The sequence below is a fragment of the Eulemur rufifrons genome, chromosome 5, assembly GCF_041146395.1.
Source record: "Eulemur rufifrons isolate Redbay chromosome 5, OSU_ERuf_1, whole genome shotgun sequence".
Taxonomy (NCBI): domain Eukaryota; kingdom Metazoa; phylum Chordata; class Mammalia; order Primates; family Lemuridae; genus Eulemur; species Eulemur rufifrons.
Genome location: NC_090987.1, coordinates 5,987,361 through 6,011,128, shown reverse-complemented (window position 1 = coordinate 6,011,128; position 23,768 = coordinate 5,987,361). Strand labels below are relative to the sequence as shown.

At 33.5% G+C, this 23,768-nt stretch overlaps 1 protein-coding gene across 1 annotated transcript in view; it reads right to left on the bottom strand.

The window, feature by feature from the left end:
• RTTN (rotatin) overlaps positions 1 to 23,768 on the bottom strand; it is a 145,757-nt gene that overhangs the window by 47,064 nt on the left and 74,925 nt on the right. Inside the window, exons 29-35 of the mRNA XM_069467875.1 lie at positions 19,021 to 19,149; positions 18,442 to 18,552; positions 14,299 to 14,457; positions 12,960 to 13,031; positions 4,634 to 4,823; positions 3,233 to 3,324; positions 2,227 to 2,320 (exon numbers count right to left, since the gene is read on the bottom strand). Coding sequence (XP_069323976.1) covers positions 2,227 to 2,320; positions 3,233 to 3,324; positions 4,634 to 4,823; positions 12,960 to 13,031; positions 14,299 to 14,457; positions 18,442 to 18,552; positions 19,021 to 19,149 — 847 coding nt within the window. The remainder of the gene's footprint in view (positions 1 to 2,226; positions 2,321 to 3,232; positions 3,325 to 4,633; positions 4,824 to 12,959; positions 13,032 to 14,298; positions 14,458 to 18,441; positions 18,553 to 19,020; positions 19,150 to 23,768) is intronic.

Genomic DNA, 23,768 nt, shown 5'->3' with positions numbered 1-23,768 from the left:
CAATATATTCGATAAAATTTTTATAGTTTATCTAGAGAAAATTATCCTATTTATTTATATTAAAATATATACATAGTACTCAAATATACTAAAAATTTTATTTTTTAATGATTCCTTTCAACTTTGTATAGCAAATGCAGGCGTAGATGCTATAAGAGCTCCTATTAAAAGTTTTATTTCTAACAACATAAAAAGTTATATATCTTATAACATAAAAATCTCTCTTTTACAAAAGCCAGAAGTTAAATTTTAAAACAAAATGTTGGTATCTAAAGTGGCCCTAATGTATGCGCTTGAGAACATTCTTGTCATCCTGTCCTAAATCAATTTAGGGAATAATTAATTCCCTGGTTAATCAAGAATTAATAGAACAAGGTATTAAAGGACTAACCAGCTTCACTGGGAAATGCCACTAGATGTTCCAGCTGAGGAAGCTAAAATTTCATTATCACTAAAAAATCATATTTTATCTTAATACTATTTTAAAGAGATGAAATTCAAGAAAACATTCAACAACAACAAAAAATTGTTCTAGTCTTAAGGCTCATCGACACTATACATTTAATGCTTTACACACTGTTCAAAGACTCCTTTGCAGGCTCAATAAAAAGGATTAAAAAGCTTTTTCTTTGGTCAAATATATCCAATGAAATGAGTAGCAACCAGTAAAACTGTGAATGAATATACAAAATACTTGCAAATAAAATAAATTTTAATGGAGAGTAATCCAAAAAAAAAAAAAAAAAAAAACCTTTAGCCACACAAAAACCTGTCCTGTATAGGAATGTTCATAGCAGCATTATTTATAATTACCAAAAAGTGGGCAAAATCCAAATGTCCATCCAATGATGAATGGGTAAATGTGATCTATCCATAGAGTGGAATATTATTAATATTTGTCAATTAAAAAAATGAAGTTCTGATACATGCTACAACATGGACGAACCTCGAAAATGGTATACTCAGTGAAATAAGTCAGTCACAAAAGATTCCTTTTATATAAAAGGTCCACAATAGGCAAATCTACAAAGAATGAAAGTAAATTAGTGATTGTCTAGGCTGCAGAGGATGGGAGAAGATAGACAATGACTGCTAATAGATACACGGTTTCTTTCGGGATGGTAAAAATGTCCTTAAATTGATTGCGGTGATGGTCCTACAACTCTGAACATACTAAAAACCAATGAATTACATACTTTAAATGAGTAAATCATATGGTATGTGAATTATATCTTAATAAAGCTGTTAAAAAAAGAGTAGTTCAACATGCTTTTAGAAATAAATGTTTATGAAATTCATTACTAAATTTCATGCCCTGTGTCCTTAGGCATTTAAACAATCATAGTTTGCTCCTTCTGTTCTTAACAAGATCAAATGAGTATTTTCTACAATTTTTATATTATTTACATTTATATTTTCTACAACTTTCATATATTGTTAACATGAATTACTAAAAACCAAAATGAACACTATTTAGGAAATTACTGGAATATTATGATAAATATTCAAGCAAGTATTTCTAAAAGTTTTAGAAGACATTTTTTTCTGCATAGTTATCTGTCAAGTGTTTAAAACTACCTTCTTTTTAGGCAGCATATTCCTTTCAGGTCAGTAATTTAATGCTACTGAATAAGACCTATATATTCTCTAGAATTAACAAAAGCCAAGTTATAATCTTCAAAATATATAAAATTTGAAGCACAGCAGAGTTGGAAGCAATTCCTAATACAAGGAGTAAAATCTATATATTACCATTAATAAAAGTAAATCCTCGGTTGCTCATTGTGCATTTGTAATAAAATAAAGACTTAATACATTTTGTGTGCTTTTAAATGGAAACACAGCCTTAGAAAATACTTAAGACCAGAATCTCTTCACTTTCAAGTGGCCTAGTGTGGTAAAGTTAAGTGTATTCCCAAAAGGGGGGGGGGGGAATTAAGTCACCTTAGTATCTATTGGTTCCTCAATTCAAATAGCAAATACCTATGCTTACCTAATAAGGAACCATATGGCAATTAGACCATTTATATGATAGTCAAATTCCACTAATTAGTTAAGAGCATTTGTTTAGTTTGTGTCTCATATATTTATTCTAAATTTATCTCATCATGTTCTGTATTTTATTTCATTAATATTTTGTTCTTTAGACATTTACTTTCAAAATATTTGCCTGGATCAACTTGTCAATTTTTCTTTTTAAGGTAGAATGTTTTCCTAAAAGGATACCTTGAGCCACAAACTGGTCATGTGAGGCTTCAGGTAAAAGCGCTGTTGATGGCATAAGTGGTTGAAATTCAGCACTTCCCAATGAAGGTGCCACCTATGAATCAGTAAAGAAAATTATTCACTAATGTTGCAACATGGAAAATGAAACATAAACAACATATACACAAAACACCCTAGCACTCTGCGAGGATGAGGCAGGTGGATCGTTTGAGCTCAGGAGTTCGAGACCAGCCTGAGCAAGAGCAAGACCCCATCTCTACTTAAAAAAAAAATAGAAAGAAATTAGTCGGACAACTAAAAATATATAGAAAAAATTAGCTGGGCATGGTGGCGCATGCCTGTAGTCCCAGCTACTCGGGAGGCTGAGGCAGTAGGATCGCTTGAGCCCAGGAGTTTGAGGTTGCTGTGAGCTAGGCTGATGCCACGGCACTCTAGCCCAGGAAACGGAGTGAGACTCTGTCTAAAAAAAAAAAAATCAGAATCCAACTGGAATCATTTGAAAGGGTCAACTTTCTTCATATTGCCTTGTCCTTAAGCACAATTTCAGGGTAATGAAGCATTTTTAATCATACAGAATTGGTTCTTTTCTACTACCAATGATAAATATTTTGACACTTTTATACTATCAAAAGAAGGAGGAAAGAAGTTGAAAACTCTTAACTAAAAGGATATTCAGTGTATACTTCAATAAAGCAAACCCTATTCCAACTCCACTACTTACAGCACTATTGACCACAAAGTTAACTTCTGAGTGACTTGCTCAGACAAAAAAAGCAAAATAGTATTCACAACATATGGCTGATGTACAGGCTAAATACAATAATGTAAGTAAATACCTAACTAAATTTTGCACAGATAACACTGGAAAGGAAAGATTTATTTGAATAAATCATAGCTTGTTTTATCATAAGCTAATACTTTGTATCCATTCTCTTATCTCTCCACTACCCAAATTCAAATTTTTTGGAGATTCAAAATGAAGCACTTATGTACTCTTTGCATGTACCGTTGTTTCTGAGGTGGAGAGAGAGCTTGGATCACGATCTTGACTGGATATCCTAGATGGAGCCTGCCAAAACTTGAATGAGTCATCTAAACCTGTAACAAGAAGAAAACTGTTAACACAGATACTCACCCAGGTACTGTAACAATTAATGAAAAGAATACTCATTACAAGAAAGCAATCAAAAACTAAGGGAAAAAATACTTACATGGTTCTGGCTTCTGAGATAGACTAATATTTAAAAAAAAGAAAAAACTAAGGAAAGAGATTTTTTTTTTAATGTGCATAGGAATCACTGAGAGTTTGTTAAAGCGGTTTCCTGAGCGCTAGTCCCAGAGATTCCAATGCCCTGGGTCAGAGAGGGGTCACAAACACGCATTTCTAACAAGCTTACAGAAGACACCACTGCTGTTGGTTCAAGTTTTATTTAAAATGTTCAAAAATTTCATCAAATGTCATTTTCTTAATTCCTCCAAAAGGTGATCAGAGAAATGAATTATAAATTCACATTCAATTATGTGAGGTAAAAGAACTTCATATCTGCACCTTATTCTTAAATGGCTCAGAAAAAATATAGACATATAGACATATATAAATAAGTTTTATTTATAAACACACAGGATAGGAAGTAAATACAGTAACATGTTAACATTTAGGAATTTTTCATACTATTCTTGAACCTTTTCTGTAAGTGTGAAATTATGTCAAGACTCTAAATAATTACTTTAAAATATAAATTTAAAAATACAAGCTATTTGTATTATTGTTATTATGATATAATAATTATTTTTATGTGCTAACATCTTATACTGAAGTCTAAGAGACTCTACATATAGAAGTAAAAAGGGTTTCAGCAAAGTATTTTGAAAAAATGAATTAACATACCCAAAATAAACAGCTTTTTGACACGTTAGCAAAATGAATTAGAAAATTTAGTGGGAAAAGATCTTATTCATAAGAGGAGGGAAAATAACTATAGATTGCCTAGAAATGAAAGTTCCAAAATAGTTTAAGACATAATAGAGGAAAAAGAACTATAAAGCTTTACTGACGGGCATAAATAACTTATGAAACATTAATAAGATGTCAAAAAATGGTTTCCATGAAGAATTTATAACAGAGAAAAATGCTTAGGCAATGTTTAGTGAAAGAAGGGAATATAAAAACGTACATAAGATATGAACACGATTATGTAAAACAAACAAAAGCTATATAGAGAAAGAAGATTGGAAGAGAAAATATATCCTAACATAACAAAGGTATTTTCTGAGTTGTGAGTCTGGAGATAAATGTTTTTCCTTTGTAATTTTCATTATTTTCCAAATATTTTTTAATAAACACATACGTTTTTAACAGTTCTTTAAAAAGTTACATTTTGTAAAAATTAAAATATATTGTACTTACCATTTAAATCACTGCCTTCTGAAGTTCCATCGAAAGCAGAAAAATTCAAACCAAACATATACCGTCCTAGGTAACAGTGTTTTACCATTTGATTCAAATGTTCATAAAAATGGCAGTGATATAAAAGAGCCTGAAGAGCAGGTTTTCCTACAAGCGACAGGCCCGAGTCCTCATCATGAACACAGGGACCCTGTAGGAAAACAGAGAGAGAAAAAAAGAAAAACACTCATTTATCACATAATTTCTTCAAAAAGATCCATTGTCTCCTCTCAAGGAAACAAATGGGTCCCAGAAGCTACCCTGTTCCTCCCACTCTGCCTCAGTCCTGGCCTAAGGCAAATTCCAGGTCTTTGCTGCCTAAACACCCACTGAAGGCAGAAAGCTGATCTATTCTACCTTTTCAGGGGCCATTTCATTTAAAATGTTTCTGTGAAATGATCAGCTTTAATCAAGTGATCATACACTTGAGCCACAAACACAGTAAAAGCAGTATTTTTCAACTTACACACAATAGTAAAATAGTAAGTATTAACATATCTGAAACAATGGGGGGGTCCAAGTAATTATGTTCAAAAGTATTTTTTGAACCTATCCATAAGCCAGATAAAATGAAAAGGTTCATTAATATCCACAGCAAAATCTGTCTGCCACATTACTTCCCACCGAATTAACTTTGACAAGGAAAAAAAAAGTGCAAACACACCCACACACACATACAACTGCCACCAGAAGACTAAAAACAATCTATCACACAATTTTATCTCTTTGTATTTTTCTTCAAATAACTTTTTGCATTGCCACCCACTACTTTTCCTGGAATGTCCGATGGCAAAAATTAAGCAAATAGAGAACTGGCTTGAAGTTTGCAAATAATCCTATCACTAATTTATAAATATTTCTGTTTTTTGGAAAATGATAATCAATGAAGTTAAAATTTTAAAACAGACCATAAGAAAGAGGGAAAAATAAAAGATGAAAACTAGAAATCTAAGTGCCAACAAGAGAGGTATGGTCAAAACATATTCAAAGTTTCCCTTGAACCATTAAGATTTGTGTGTGTGTCTCTTCTTTCACCCCTCCCCATCACTAAGAAAAGGTGGACATAAAAACTTACTCTTTAGGAAGATAAAGGAATTCACAAGTTAAAAGTATAATTACACTAACAAGGTTATTTCCATTAACATTCCCTTTTAAGGATATTTATATATGTCATAATTAAACCTCTTACTTCAATATTAAATGTCTTTTATGATTCTCAAGTTGCAATTGTTGTGTTCTAATAAATCTACCCAACACTATGAGCTTATTCTTCATAAATAGAGCAATTTACACAATAAATAAGACTATTTAATGAACAGTCAGCACATGATAATCATTGTTGTTACATTAAATTTAGAGGTCTAGAAGAAGCAGGTAAAACAGAAATATGAGAACACAGTCACAATGGCTCCCATTTATTAAACAAGGTATATGTTATAGGCAATGTGGCCCTTTAATGCATTACTTAATTATCTAGGGTAAAGCATTCATTCAAAATCACAGAGCCAGTCTTAACCTTCATAGCTTCAAAAAAATTCTATCTTTTAAGCAAGTTATAACATTCTTAAATGTATAAAATATGTCAAACACACAAGAGATTGGCAATAGCTACCTAAAATCACAAATTAAAGACCTCATTATGATAACTCAGGGAAGGAATTAACAACCAAGGTGAGAATTACCATTTAGCTAAGTTTACTAGCTTAACTCCAACCACTTATAAAAATTCAATAAATCAAACAAGCAAAATAATTAAAGCAGTACAAAAACAATTTTACTAAATATATTTTATAATCATGCCTAGAATTTTAAAATAGTTTATTATATAGATTATATAAAATTATTCCTAATTTTTGCAAAATTGTATCTATGTAATTGCTTCCTCTATCAAGAACAGCTACAATTCTAAATTCATAAAGCTTTAATGAAAATACATAAAGCAATGTAAATTGTATAAATCTTGAAAATAGAAAAATCTTAAGTATTTATAGCTCTTCAAAGCTCTTAAATCTGCTGATTCTTTATTCTGTTAAAGGACTACTAAAGCTGATGGTTATACCATCTGTTAGCAAGACAGGAGTCACAAGCCCAATGTCTTCTAAATCCAACTTTTCTTTAATTGTAAGTATTTTCAAAGTAAGTGAGAAGTTATATATGTAAGTACGATATTAGAACTCTTATAATTATTCTCTAAATATGTAAAGTTATCACAATGATAAAGAATATAATTAACAATTATATTTACCCTTCATTTTTAAAATTCATTTTTCTCTAGTTCTTACTAATATATTAAAAAACAGATTTAGAAAACAAAGATAAGAAGTCATAAGAGACATAAATTTATAATTAAATCTACCTAATAAAGTTTTAGAATATAATTTTTTTCCCTCTGTCTATAAATCATGGTAAAAATTATTCAGCCTACCAAGACTGAGCAATCTAAACTAATTTGGCTATCATTAATCGGGTGTCAGATAGATAGGAGGGGGAGGGGATGGGTGTATACAAATATAATGAGTGCAATGCGCACCATCTGGGGGATGGACACACTTGAAGCTCTGATTTGGGTCAGGGGGAGGAGGGACAAGGGCAATATACATAACCTAAACTTTTGTACCCCCATAATACACTGAAATGAAAAAAAAAAATTGTATCCAAAAAAAATAAAAATAAAAAATAAACTAATTTGGCTATGAATAAAGAATATTCCAGAAAACAGTACAAAAAAGATTAAGAGATATTAAGAGATAGAATTCAAGAGGACCAATAGGAGACTAATATGATTTCTGGAAAGATAAAACATAACACAGAAAAAAGGGAAAGTCATTTTTAAAGGAAATAAATATAAAAAAATTTGTCAGTGCCAAAAAGATATAGAACATCCACGTCCTCAAATTATAGAGCGTAATGAGGATCAAGCAAGAGAAATGGGAAAAGACATATAATCATAAAATTCTAGAAGACCAAGGATAAAGAGAAGATGGTAAAAGAAAAAGTCAGCCATAAAAAGGTAAAAAGAATCAGACAGAAATCCAACTTCTCATCAATACTATTAGATGCTAGAAGAGAGGGGAGCAAAATTCTTAGGAGGAACAATTTTCAACCTAATATCTGGTAACTAGTCAAACTATCAATCCAGTGCAATTTAAAGACTCATGAGATTTATCTCTCACGCACTTGTCATTAGGTAGGGGTACAATCATTTTGAGAATGATTACTAGGAAAAAGGTTCTAACTGAAGAGAAATGATGATTAAGAGCTGAGAAAGACTTGAGACATGATATGGACTCAAAATACAAGAAAAAATAGAAACTCCAAAGGAAAAAAAAATCACTCAAATCCATTTTTAAATTATATATATGTATATATACATACATACACAAATATGTGCACATATAAACGTATGCACACACACACATAGAAATCCCAGGAAAATCTTCCTCTGAGTATAGGTGGGTTGGCTCCAGAAGCAGAGGTAAGTGTAACCAAAGCCCACTAAGTGGCTCTGTAGAGAATTACTTACTGGTTTTCAATTTTTAGAATCAACCTATAGATAAAATTTAGACTGCAGAAGAGAATACAAACATACTCAACCCTCAAAAAGCAAAAGTAAAAATAAAACTGGCAAAGATTAGCATTAGAAGTGGGGGAAGGGAGACCAATGAAAAGATATGAACTTAGCCACATCTTAATCATCTTCTAATGGGGGGGGGGGGAGAGATACATTGCACAGGTAACAACATTAGCAACAGCAGGTGTGACCCACCAAGAAACTAAGAACAGTAATACAACTATATTGGCAGGACACTGTGTAAATGAGTTAAATCCTTTGAAGTAGTAAATGAATAACCATATTATTGCAAACCTACTATTTGGATATACAGGGATAACCCCTTGAAGAATTAAAATCACAGAGGTAAAGTTGTCTCAGCAAATGGAAAGGGGTAGTGAATTTCACCATAAATTCTATTAGCTCTTTTAACCATATGTATTTATTACTTGAAAAAAATTTCTTCTAAAAAATTCAATTAGCACATTCAAAATATTTTTAATCTCTCAAAAGAAAAACAAATGATCTGAAATATGCACCTACCACGTAACTGTTATTTATTTCTTACTTGATTTATTTTAACTAAGCATTAAGCCTAAATCCCCATTCCCTACATGCCAAAGCTTCCAAGTGGCAATGGCATATTATCAACAGAGCTTTACTCACAGCAATGGTGCCAAGCCCAGCATATGCAAAAATGATGGCCTAACTCAGGCTTTCACAGATGACTGATGGTGCAAGGGCCAAAACAATGAAGTCTTTCATGCATGCACTAGGCTCTGCTCCATAGATCCATCAGTAATTGATGGGGTTGTCTTCTAGCATAATGAGAAAATCAGCACAATCAGGTCTAATTGCCCTGTCTTAAGACCGGTCTCTCTCTGTATCCTTATCAGCCTGCCCTCAGGTGAGTATGGCACTGCCAGATCACCTGCTAAATTGCCAGGGAGAACTGAGAAGGACAGTATGCAAAGAAAGAAAACTCTTCAAGTCACCATGTGCCAGTACAAATAAATTTACAAAGAAAAGTGCAAATTAATTATGTCACAGAAAGCTCCAATTAATTTGAAAACATTGTTCTCAAGGATGCAATAAACTAGAATATTAATTTTAAAATACATGCTTTACTCCTACTGCTGGAGCACTAATATACGCATTAGCTGTAACTGAAAAGGAACTAGAAGAAAAGAATTGCATTTAAGAAAAACAGACAATTAATATTTTCAGAATGAAAAGGAATTACTTTTATGTATAACAAACAAAAATGCCATAATATAATCCAAAGACTATTAAAAAATGACCCTAAATATATCAGAAACCCTTATCTACATGTAAATTATAAATATCATTAAAATACTATCATTTTACCAAGTATTCACTGTTTTGTGAAAATACTCATGATGCTTCATGATTAACAACTTAAAAGATTAAAATGTGCCTATTAACCACATCAAATATGAAAATAATATATACAACTATAAATGAGTTGATTATTAATAAAACATACACAAACATACACATAGATAGTTATTAGCTTCATCCACTGAGAGGATATAGAAGCAATGCCACCCAGGAAACAATGAACACATCGACAACCTAGGTCTTGGTTTCTAAACACCATTTTCTATGAAAAGGAATCACAACCCTTTGAGCAAATATTTGACTCCAGGCTGGGGCTGGAAGAGTCCAGAATATCTTGCTACACCAGAAAGTAAAGAAATGCTTGGCCGGGCAATGGGGCTCACGCCTATAATCCTAGCACTCTGGGAGGCTGAGGCAGGCGGATTGTTTGAGCTCAGGAGTTCAAAACCAGCCTGAGCAAGAGGGAGACCCCATCTCTACTAAAAATAGAAAGAAATCATATGGACAGCTAAAAATATATATAGAAAAAATTAGCCTGGAATGGTGGCACATGCCTGTAGTCCCAGCTACTCGGGAGGCTGAGGCAGAAGGATCGCTTGAGCCCAGGAGTTTGAGGTTGCTGTGAGGTAGGCTGATGCCACGGCACTCTAGCCTGGGCAACAGAGTAAGACTTTGTCTCAAAAAAAAAAGTATATACTAAAAAACCCACAGTTGATAAGAGGGGTCTAAACTTTCTGGCATTCAACAATAAAAAGGAAACATAGCTAGTTATATAATTCATAATTTGGACATACATATTACTACTATTCAGAAGCATTAACAATTCCAGACAGCGACATGAAATAGGAATTTATGCTGGTGTGTGGGGAAAGAAGTGGAAAAGAAGTGGAAATCATACAGAGAATGCTGCAGAAAGCCTAATGGAACACAAGCATTAGGGGACATCAAGTTAGACTACAGGCATCAAAACAAAGTGCAAAGAAGTAAAAACAAAGTAAGAGAAGTAAAAAGTAAAATATATACATATATATATTTTCATCTCAAGCAAAATAAGATTTTAATAATCTTAAAATGGACATGCTACTTCGTGCTATATCCTCCAAAATACTGTGAAAGGTACACCAACATAAGGAAATGAAACATTTTGTTGAATAAGATTATTATGCATAATTCTACAAAAAATTGCTTTAATTTTTAAATACTAGATTTGTAGCACCTTCTTTTTGGCTATAATAAACTTACAAACATCACAACTTTGAGACAAAGATTATAAAACTTCATCATCTATATTTGAAGATGACTATCTTTCTACTTTCTTACAGTATTGGGATTTCAGGTACCACTAAACTTTTTATAAATTGGGGGACAAATACTGGGTTACCAACTATTTACACTTGATAAGTGAGAACACTTAAAAACAAAAAATAATAACCAAAAAAAAAAAAAAAAAGATTTTAAAAAAGAGAGAAGGCCGAGTGCAGTTGCTCAGGGTTATTATCTTAGCACTTTGGAAGGCTGAGGTAGGAGGGTCACTAGAGGCCAGGAGTTTGACACTTGCTGAGCAACAGAGTGAAACCCCATCCCGATACAAAAAAAAATAGAAAAATTAGCCAGGCATGGTGGCCGTGCCTATAGTCCCAGTTACTTGGGAGGCTGAGGCAAGAGGATGGCTTGAGTCCAGGAGTTTGAGGTTGCAGTGAGCTATAATGACACCACTAAACTCTAGTCCAGGCAACAGAGCAACTCCCTGTCTTATAAAACAAAAAAGAAGGGGAAAAATCTGAGTTTATTTAAATAAAACATATAAAATTTTCCTTATTTTTGTCATTTTGCTAAAGACTAGGAAATTTCATCATTAAGTATTATTTGGGATTGGAGTGGCTCTCAAACGTTTTTAATTTTAGCCAACTTAGGTAAGGCAAAAGACTCCAAAAGCTCATTTAGGTCACTATTTTCAACTTTTTAGTAAAAAATGATTTCTGTGATAAAGACTGGAGAATAACAAAACCAACAAACTGCAGTAAGCATGTCACCAACAATAAGAACTATTATTTAATTTGTAATAAAAAATGGTTACATCTATTATATATATAGTTCTACATTATAATGTGTCCCAGAAACTTTATTATAATCCAGAATTCTTATTACTCTTGTCTTTATAGTATATTGATTTCAATAATAAAAATTTCATTGGCAGTATTTCACCAAGTGTAGCCATATACAAGTGTCACTAGTTTAATAATGGGAGTGGAGACGATCTTCATTTGAGTCAAAACAACATGTTATAAAATGTGGTCATTGGATGACAGGCACCAAAACTACTACACTGTTAATGTAACTATTAGCCTCGTATATTCCTTTGTGTCTACCATGGTTTTATAACAACATGGACTGTAGATGAGCAACCACTGTCAGAAGGAAATATTAAAGAATTTATGAGAAATCAGTGGAAAAGTGACCTGGGATTTATAATAACCGGCATAGTTAACCTGGATTTGTAAAGTTAGGAGAAATGAACCTTCCCAGAGTTAAATGTGATCTGAGCCTTGACAGGCACCTGAATCCAGGCTTCAAGTGATGTCCTGAAAGCTGCCCTTGCTGCGGTTCAGCTTGATTCAGTAACTCCTCTAAGGATACATTCTAATTAGAACTTAAAAAAAAATCCTTAGGTTTGTATAGAATTCTGATGAGGGAAGTGGAACATTATGATAAATAGACACAAGGACAGGTAAAAGGATAAAGAAAGAGCACATCTTATCTCCACAACGAGAGAGAAGTTGTTTGTATCCTCCAAATTATCTAAAAATCATAACTATAAAAATGTTAGGTAACTATTTACTGACTTGACATTCAGAACATGAAACAAAAAATTAGTTCAATAGAAAACAAAGAAAGAAACTGTGATGCATATTATACACTAAACAGAAAAATAAAAAAGATGTAAATATCAATACATATAGTGAGGAAGGTAAGAGAGAGGGACTGCCTGGATTCAAAGCAAACGTGTACCACTGACTAGCTGGTGTGATTTAAGGCAAACTATTTAAACCCTTTGTGCTAAAGTTTCTAAGCTTGTAAAATGAGGATAATAAGAGTTCACAACTCAAATCATTATACAAGTTAATATGTGTTAAGTTTGTAGAAGAGGGCCTAGTACACATTAAATACCGTGTTAGCTATTATTTAAAATGATTTTTTATACTACAGAGAAGAATTAAGTATGATCAAGCATAAGAAAATGTCTACATTCTATTTTAAGTGATTCTTGCTGCTTTGTATACAGTTTCATAAGTAATGAAATATACAAATGCTAAAAATTTATCACCAACAAATCTCAAATATCTACTAAGTCGATCATTGTTTAAAATCACCCACCTGCCAAGTATAATCCTTTATAACTTCTGTAGGCATTGGAATTACAAGGAGGTTCTGAAGAATGAATGCAGCCTGAAAATGTTTTAAAAAAAAGTCAATACTGCCATCTTGTTGTCGTCTCTGAAATAACCAATATATGGTAATCTTATAGCAAAAGACATATCTCTGGTCAACTGCACATGCTGAGAGATCATTATAAGAACTGCCAAACTGTATTTCTTGTTAGGTGATGACCTTGTTAGGTAATGACCTAACAGTATATGAAAGTATTTCATTAGCAAATATATTTTTTCCTATTTAAGAATTTAGTTTTATTCAAAAAATGATTTGATAATACAAACTGTTCTGACAGCATTTAAGAAATGCTCTGTCAGGTTTCTACTATCCCCTTACAGATTATACATATACACACACAGACACACACACACACACACACACACACTCCCCTTTCTCCCTCTTTCATACAGACTCTTCTCAATAAAAACTTGCTAACTAGAAATACAAACCACAAATAGACGTCCAACTTAACCTACTAGGTCCTGAAGATGATCAAATTAAATAATCACGCAAATAGGAACATTGTCCATTTAATGCAAGACTATGATATAACTATAATGGAAGAATGACAGGGATAATGAGGAATTCTCAGAGAGTAAAATTTCCAACCATGTTAACTATAAGTCAATAGAAAAGCTTTAAAGTTGATAAATCCAGAGGAAGCCGTAAGTGTAAGCATTACTACTTTAAAACATGGAGACAAATAACAAGAAAACTAGCCTTTCAGGTTTGGAACTGGGAATGGCTAATAGTAGACCCAAAAGCTGCTGTATTTTTTATAAGCCTCTAAGTACTATTTGATTATTATTTTAAAACTATTTGCATGAATCATCACTTTAATAAAAGCAGAAATAAAAAGAAAACCACAAACAATTTAGAAAGAATTAAAATAGGGTTTACTTTTTCTCTCATGTTATATGACAAATAACAAGAGTTATTTTGATAGCACCTAACGCTTTATAAACCTTAGAGACTCCTTAATGCTGAAGTAATGTAATTTTTTTCATGAACTTTTCAATGTGCAATAAAATAGAAGAATTCACATTAAACTATACTGTATTCTGATTTGATCTTATCAGAATAAAGAACTCCAATTTTTACTATGAATTAAGACCTTGTAAATTCTCTACTGCCATTCTATTGGGATTTTTCTCAGCCAGAATAGATAATGGTCGGTGGTCAGTCTACAATGTTGAATTAAAGAGTCAAGTATGGTTTATAGGGATTACCACAATGGATTTCTAAGGAAAAAAGGGGAGAGAGTGCTAAAAGACAGACATACCTCCCGGCGCACCATACTACATTCTGACTGGTCCAGAAGAATGTTTACCACAGTTCCCCAGAGCCCACCAGAAATGTTCTGACAACTGTTTGCCAAGGCCACACAGCCAGTTTCAAGGGAGGTTAGTGCTGATCCTAATCCCAGTGAAGTGAATCTCACCTGTTCAAATTAAAGAGAAAGTTATTGAATCAAAGAATCCTATTTTTCTGGTACATAAAATACTATGCTTTAAAGTATGACATTGGTTTTACAATCCTAAATTATAAAAAACACTTATAGAAGATAGTGTCCTAAAAAGTTACAAACAAATAAAAATCCTATTCCATGACTTAAGAAAGCAATAAAATAGAAAAAGAAGTTAAATATAAGCAAATGTCATATAAAGTTAAAAGTAGATACAGGCCGGGCACGGTGGCTCACGCCTGTAATCCTAGCTCTCTGGGAGGCCGAGGCGGGCGGATTGTTTGAGCTCAGGAGTTCAAGACCAGCCTGAGCAAGAGCGAGACCCTCATCTCTACTAAAAATAGAAAGAAATTATCTGGACAGCTAAAAATATAGAGAGAAAAAATTAGCCGGGCATGGTGGCGCATGCCTGTAGTCCCAGCTACTCAGGAGGCTGAAGCAGAAGGATCGCTTGAGCCCAGGAGTTTGAGGTTGCTGTGAGCTAGGCTGATGCCATGGCACTCACGCTAGCCCGGGCAACAGAGCGAGACTCTGTCTCAAAAAAAAAAAGTAGATACAAATAAGAAGCATAAATGTTATAGATTACAAGCCTTTCCCTAGGGAAAGCATAGGCCACTTACATGTCTTTCGTGAACACAATTTTGATTTATTCTTCATTCTTAAAAAGGGTTCCTATTATTCTGTTCTACTTTTCCTAATTTTTTAGTGTTTCTTACAGAGAAATGATTTTGACTTTCTTAAAACTTCTTTTCTAAACAAACACGTCATTAAATTATCTTTTTGCAAGGCATTTAGTATTTTCTTCAAAATTATCTTAAGAAAAAACATTTCCAAATAACGTTGATGTGGTGTAATATGCTTGCTATGGAACCACTGCTCTTCAAGCCACGCATTTTAGTAAATTTCTGAATTCTGATCCTAAAATATAGTTTCAATGATAGCTACAAGATTAAAAAAAAAAACAACAACAATGTAGTCATAACATAGTCAAGTAATAAGTCCAAGTTCAATGTGGCTAAAAATGTAACTTCTAAGTTCAAATCAAATAATATTTCTACAAATCAAGGTTTTTACTATAATAGCATCTAATCATTTCTTGCTTGAAGTCAGTGGCAAATGGCTAAAACTGGAAAGTTACTTGGTAATATAAAATTTTACATGGTAAGGCAAGTGCAATTTTTTTGCATTTAATTCCATTAAATGACACTCAAATGTCACTCAGCTCTATAATTTATGATTTCCAGCTATCCTTCTAAGCTTGGAAAATGGCTGAGCCTCTCCAATAATTTTCCACTATTCTTTCTAAAAGTGATATATCTTATAGTCTTTTTTCTTTTGTATTTTTAAACTGTACTCTGATAAATTTGAAAAGGTACTATGCATTGAACTGTGTCCCTTCAAAACTCAATGTGACTATATTTAGAGACAGAGCTTTCAGGAGGTGATTAAGGTTAAATGAGGTTATAAAGGTGGGACTCTACTGCACTAAGATTGGTGGCCTTAGGAAGAGAGAGAAATCTCTTCCTCTACGTGCATATACCAAGGAGAGGACATGGGAGCATACAGTATGAACGTAGCTATCTGTAAACCAGGAAGAGCACCCTCACCAAAAACCAACCATGATGACACCCTGATCTTGGACTTTCCGGCCTCCAGAACTATGAGAAAATAAATTCCCATTGTTTAAGTCTCCCAATCTATGTGTTTTGTTATGACAACCCAAGTACACTAATATAAATTTGGATACCACAAAGTGGGGATGATGCTGAAACAAACATCTAAATATGTGGAAGTGCCTTTGGAATTGGGTAATGGGTTAGAGGCTGGAAGAATTTTGAGATGCATGGTAGAAATATGGATATTAAGGGTGATTCTAGTGAGATCTCAGACAAAAATGAGGAATATGCTATTCAAAACATGTTTTTGGAGGAAAGGCGATCCTTGTCATAAAGTGGCAAAGAAACTGGCTGAACAGTGGTCATGTTCTAGTACTTTGTAGAAGATAGAACTTATGAGCAACAAAATTGAATATTTAGCTGAGAAGATTTCAAAGTGTAAAAGGAATGGCTTGGTTTCTCCTAACCGTTTACAGCAAAATGCAAAAGAAGAGAGATCAATTAAAGAAGGAATTAAGAATGGGTAAGCAAAAAGGAACAAGAACAAGAAGATTTGGAAAATTCTCAGCCCATTCATGCAAAAAATGAGAAAGCTTATTCTAAAGAGAACATAAGAGGGTGTGGCTGAACAACCATTTGAGAGAGAGATCATGAATGCGACTCTTGGACTTAATCAGCCATCTCAACAGAAGCCAGGAATAGAGATGGGAATATATTAGCAAAGACACTGCCAGTTTGAACTGAAGAGGGCAGAGAAGGTGGGATGGAATGATGGAAGGCTGTTAGACTTCTTGGATTCTATAGGCAAATATGTGCTACAGTAGTCCCCCCTTATCCATAGGGGCTATGTTCCAAGACCTCCATGGATGTCTGAAACCACAGATAGTACCAAATCCTATAAACACACACACACACACACACACACACGCACTACATTTTTTTCCTATGCCTAATTAGGTACAGTTAGAGATTAACAGTAACTAATAAAATCGAACAATAATAACAATATACTGTAATAAAAGTTATGTGAATGTGGTCTCCCTCTCTTTTTCAAAATATCTTACTGTATTGCATGCGCCCTTCTTCTTGTAATGATATGAAATGACACGGTGCTTCCATGATGAGACAAACTGAAGTAATGATATAGGCATTGTGATATAGAATTAGGCCACTTAGGACTGCTTTCAGAAAGCAAAACCTCCAATAAGGGGGGGACTACTGTATTCTTTAATGAAAGGGAAGAATGAACCCAAAGGTGATTCAGAGATCACCTATGCTGCCACTCCTACCATAGGCCCAGGGGGCAAGGCTATTTCCTCTTTGGTTTCAAAGGGTGGGGCCATCTCTCTGGTTTCAGTGGGTCAGTGGCCCTTGAAGACGGCACCATGGGTGGGGCCCTTACAGATAGCTGAAGGGATGAGGCTATCCTCTAGAGCCACAGAGAGGATGTCCCTCTCCCAACCCCCATGGACCTGTAAGGCACAGCATCGAGTCCAAGAACATTATTCTTCAGCCTTAAGACCTAATAAAATTTGCCTTGCTAGGTATTGGGCTTGCTTCACTGCTTCCTTCTTTCCTATTTCTTCCTTTTGGAATGGGAATGTCTATCCTACCAACATGTTTTGGAAGCACATGGCTTGTGTGGTTTCACTGGTTCTCACCTGGAAAGGAATTTTGTCTCAGGATGACTCATACCTAGAGTCTCACCCATATCTGATTTACATGAGATTTTGGACTTTAAAGTTAATACTGGAATGAGTTAAGACTTTGGGGACTATTTAGATGGAATACAAGCATTTTGCAGGAGAGAAGAACATGAATTTGGGGAGACCAGAGGTAGAGAGCTACAGACCAAATTGTGTCCCTCTAAAACTTGCATATTGAAGCCTTAAAGCTCAGTGTAACTGTCTTTGGAGACAGGGTTTCTAGGAGATAATTAAGGTTAAATGAAGTCATAAGGGTGAGGTCCTGAACCAATAGGATTGGTAGCCTTATAAAAAAGGAAGAGAGAGAAATCTCTCTCTCTACATGAATGCACCAAGGAAAGGCCATGTGAAGAAGGTAGCTGTCTACAAGGCAGAAAGAGAGGCCTCATCAGAACCTGAGTATGCTGGCACTCTAATCTTGAACTTCCAGCCTCCAGAACTATGAGAAAGTAAGTTTCTATTGCTTAAGCCACCCAGTCTATGGTATTTTGTAATGGTAGCCTGACCTAAGACAGAGGTTAAACAAAATATAACATATAGTCACTAAAATAATCCCATAATATGAATATGTATATGCATATATGTTTTGTTTCATTTTGTTAAATCTAAACACAATGGACTTAACTCTTCACACTGACCTCTGGGTCCCGATCAACCCATAATGGAATCAGCCATGCCAATCCTTGTTGAGTAGGAGTATGTTCCTCACTATGACTGCCCAAAGGTAAGAACCAAAGTGACATCCACTCCTAGAATAAAAAAAAAAAAAAACCACTTTAGGTAAGCTTCTAAAAATAAAATATAGGGAGTATAAAATAACTCCCAATTTTTAAAGATCAAAACAAAGTAAAAATGTATTTAAGATTTGGTTCTAATCCATTAATCAGTCAAAATGAGGCAAACAAAAAAATCCCAGATTCTCCTTAAAAAGTAACATTTTTTGACAAAAACTATGTTTCCCATGATTTAGACAAAATACAGAGTTCTAGTGAATCCAGATTTCAATCAAAATAAATTTTAAATAAAATTCAGATCTGTATAACACACAACTTTTAAGAAATATTAATACATCTTAGTCAAAGATCATTTTTGACTTTTAAAAGGAAAAGTCAAAAAAAACTTTCACGTAACAAGTTTATATGCTTGAAATGTGTTAGACACAGCACATTCTTTTTCAAGCAACTGTTCAGAAGACAGGCAGCTTTCAACACTCTTACCGAGCTCTGAGCGTGGGCCATCATCTCGTGGGATAAGTGAAGCAAGCAAAGAATTGTGCTCTTTGTAACACCTTTTCCCATAAAGGACATAGCATTTCCTCCACGCTCCACATAAAAAGAAGTGATGACCTGAAAAACAAATGTAAACAATTTCACAGTGGTTTTATTTTTAACAGTATATAAATACATAACTTTCTATTGACTTGCCTGAATTGACTCCTAATCACATAAGGATACAGTATTTTTAGTTTATACACTTAAAAAGGTTAAGATGGTAAATTACATGTTATGTGTGTTTTACCACAGTAAAAAAAAATATTCTTAGTTTTAATATTTTTCCCTTTGGAACTTGTATAAAAGATGTGTGGTATCCTCTTTGGACATTTTTGTAATTTTGAATATGCTTATGACATTTTTTAAAGTTGTAGCATCTTTCAGCCAAGAGTTTATCAACATCTTATTGAAAAGTATACACAGAAATCGCTAGCTTTATAAAACTCCAGAGTTATGCCACATTTTCTTGAATTGTGGTTTACATGTAAGTGGACATTTTCCTTACTCCTGAGCGATCTTAGATTTCTATTGCATATTTAAACATATGCTTATTAATGTCATCGGTTTTCAACTTTTTTCTCACCTACATATGTGAGATTTCACAAATTTCCATCAGTAACAGCAAAAGAAATGTTTCTCATCTGAAAAGATATTCCCTTAACTGAGGACCTGAATCAGAATGAGCATGGGAAGTTAGGCAACAGCAGTTTGAAGAAAAGTCCTTCCAGCTGATTTAGAAAATCCTTTGAAATATGTGGCAAACCCTTTTGGACCATTTCTGTATAAATCGTATATTGTCCCCCATATAGGGTTTAAGTAAATATTTGTTAATTGATTGAATAACAATCTTACAGCTTTTCAACTCTTAAATAAAACACTCAAAGAGACTGAAGATTACCAAAGTTTAATAAAAAAAAAAATGCTAACCATATTTAGCCAATACATTTTGAAGAAAAATTTTGCTCTAAGTCAAAACAATCAAAACTACTTGTCATCTGCACTAACACTACAGAAAGTATTTCAATTCATCCTCCCAAGGTCTCATTGCTTTTATTCATCACCGAATCCTTCAACATAAACCATTTTATCTTAATCTAACTTTTGGGTTTTTTCCCCAACTCATGCAACAAAACAGATTATACATATTTTCAAAAGACAGCATAAATCATGTTAATAAAAGCAATTGATTGGTAGATAATTTGGGAGCTTTGACCTAATTTAGAATTTTCACAATTTAAAATTATGTCTGAAAAATAAAACAAGATTGGCGAGGGTGATAGCTGTATAGGCTCTACCCCACTATTTTTTCTACATGTATATACCTTTGAAATTTTTCATAATTAAAAATTTAAAATTTTAAGTGACTATGTTAATAAGATAACTACATAATCAAGTCCTTATCATCTTCCTCTAAGTCATCACTGGAAATATCTAACATCCGTGTAATGATTTTTATTTCCAGCTTATAAGTCATAAGCCAAGCACTTTGGTATTATCTACTTTCAACCTGACTTTTTTGTCAGATCCCTGGAATTACACATAGTATATCTGATTTTAAGAATTAAGGTCAGGCGCGGTGGCTCACGCCTGTAATCCTAGCACTCTGGGAGGCCGAGGCTGGCGGATGGTTTGAGCTCAGGAGTTCGAGACCAGCCTGAGCAAGAGCCAAACCCCGTCTCTACTAAAAATAGAAAGAAATTATATGGACATCTAAAAATACATATATAAAAAATTAGCCAGGCATGGTGGTGCATGCCTGTAATCCCAGCTACGTGGGAGGCTGAGGCGGGAGGCTGAGGCAGGATTGCTTGAACCCAGGAGTTTGAGGTTGTGCTGTGAGCTGGGCTGATGCCACGGCACTCTAGCCCGGGCAATAGAGTAAGGCTCTGTCACAAAAAAAAAAAAAAAAAAGAATTATAGTTTATTCAACCATCATAATTAATCATGCTTAGCTTAAAGATCTCGTTTCACAATTGCAAAAAGCATATATTCACATTCAAATTTCACTGTACAGAAACAAAATAAACTGATATTAAAAATATGGCTCCCTTCCAAAAATGAATCAGCTTTAATTTCTGAGGAACTATGAAGCAAATCATTTGGACCAACGATGACTTTGTTTCAATGTCCATTGACATAAGCCTTACTTAGTTTTGTTTTTGTTTTCAGTAAAAGGCGAAAGATTTATTCGATCTAAAGACTTATTCTGTTCTTTGAAAGATGAATTTAGTTAGTAGTATAATAAAGAGACCTGTTTACATAATTATTAAATTAAGTAGAAAGTCTCAAGATTAAATGTGACTCTGCTACACTTTCTAATAAAAGTGAAAGATTTCCTCATATTACTTTCCTGTCATTTCATATAGAGACATAAAGATTTTCTTCTCCAGATGTTTTATGAAGCATGAAACAAACTCCTGTTTATATCAAATCAAGATTTGTTAATCAAGTTTTTCATAGCTGCGAAACATTATAAAACAGGGATTCTACCTTTTATCTATTCTTTAGCTAATACACTGTGCTGATTTTTATTACCTCAAAGACAACTGAACTTAGAATGAGATTATTGTGTTTTTGCCTGGACTTCTTACCTAGAACTAAGCCCTTTTGTTCTCCAAGTCCATAAAAAGTTCATTTTAACCTCTGGTATTTGAAACATAGATATGATCTGAAGTCTCTCTTCTTGTATAATTTTAAAAGCAAAAGTACTTCTGATAGTTTCAAAATATAAACAATGCAACACTTAGCTTCTCCTCCAGTTACCACCATGACAGGTCCTCACATATCCCTGATCTGAAACAGATAAAACTCACTTCATAGAGGAAACATGCCCAATAAAAGGTTCATAAATGGAGTATTTATAAATCACATTACAAATAATGCTATAAATTAGGTACTTGTGGATTGAATTATATTTTAAATGCATTAGAGGAGTTGACTGTTTAAGAAACATTATAGTTAATTCTTTAATATATCTATTTTAAAAATTCATACATTTCTTTTTTTTTTTTTTTTTTTTTGAGACAGAGTCTCACTCAATTGCCTGGGCTAGAGTCCTGTGGGATCAGCCTAGCTCACAGCAACCTCAAACTCCTGGGCTCAAGCGATCCTCCTGCCTCAGCCTCCCAAGTAGCTGGGACTACAGGCATGTGCCTCGATGCCTGGCTAATTTTTCTCTCTATATATATTTTAGCTGTCCATATAATTTCTACTTTTTTTAGTAAAGACAGGTTCTCGCTCTTGCTCAGGCTGGTCTCGAACTCCTGACCTCAAGCGATCCGCCCGCCTCGGCCTCCCAGAGTGCTAGGATTACAGGCGTGAGCCACCGCGCCCAGCTGATTCATACATTTCTGATCATGAAAGCATGAGATAATTAGTATACTGACAGTTGATCCTTTTTCAATATTTATAATTATTTAAGAAAAAATAAAACGTATTTTATTAAAGGGACTCCAGTAAAATTCATATTAAATTTTATAGTACAGCTAAGAGTGTTTAGAATTTTGAAATCTTTTTTAAAAATTAAGATGTGATTTTGGAAAAAAATTCTAGATAACACCATTTGAAGTATGATTTACTATAAAATACATAAAAGCATTATTTAATAATGAAAGTACAAATATGAAACACACATCATTTACAATAATTTATGTCACATTTCCAACGTTATACAAACTATATTCTAATTTTAAAACTATATACGATACAAATTAATTAAATGATTTGCTATTTATCCACTATGTGAAAATCGGTGTGCTAGACCAACAAGGTAGCCATGGGATAGCAGAAATGGTCCAAAGATGATTCTCACAAGCTCACAGTCTAATAGATTAACATATAAAACAAAATAAAAATACAATATATTAAGAAAAAATATAATATATTAAATAATAGAACATATATAAACTGCTACAGGTACATAAATAGAAGAAATCAAACAATATCTAGTGCATGTTGTTCACTATCAAAGAATAAGAAAATATTTACCAAAAGAAGGTAAATAAATAAGTTAGATCTTAAATTTTGTGTAGAAATAGCCACCCATAAAAAAGAGGAAACTATGTGAAACAAATCATCTTTTTTAAAAAGTTTTTTTTATTTTAAAAAATAGCCAGAAAAATAGCCAGATATAACTGAAACTTCAGAGATGTAGGAAAAAAATTAAATGGAGATAAGATTCAAAATGCAGGATTATCAAGAGTCATATACACTTGCAAAAACAACCTGGAATTGAAACCTTTCTGGTTTTGAAGGATAATCTTGTAGGGGGTAGAGACTATATGATGGCAAGAAGAAACGTGAAGCTTGAAAAAAAAAATATGAAGTTATAGATACAATAAAAAAAAAAAAATTCCATGTCTAGAATACCCAGCACTATCGATTTATTCATCTTTCAAAATCTAACTCTACACTGCCTCCTCCAAGATTCTTTCCTTAAGTCCTAACATAGTCAGTGGTCCCAACCTCTGGCTACCACTGAAACTTTCAAAGCCAAACAAGGCTGAGAGATTTGGCCAATAAGGAAACAATGAGCCATTTTTAGATTCAGAAAGTTTATTATTTACATAAAGAGCAAAAGCAAGAATAGCCAAAGGTGCCAGCTCCCAGTGTCCCTTGCACAGGGTGACACTGAAGCAAAGGGGTCAGATGACTGCAATGTAGATGGTAGGACACTCTTTGGTGAGAAGCCCATG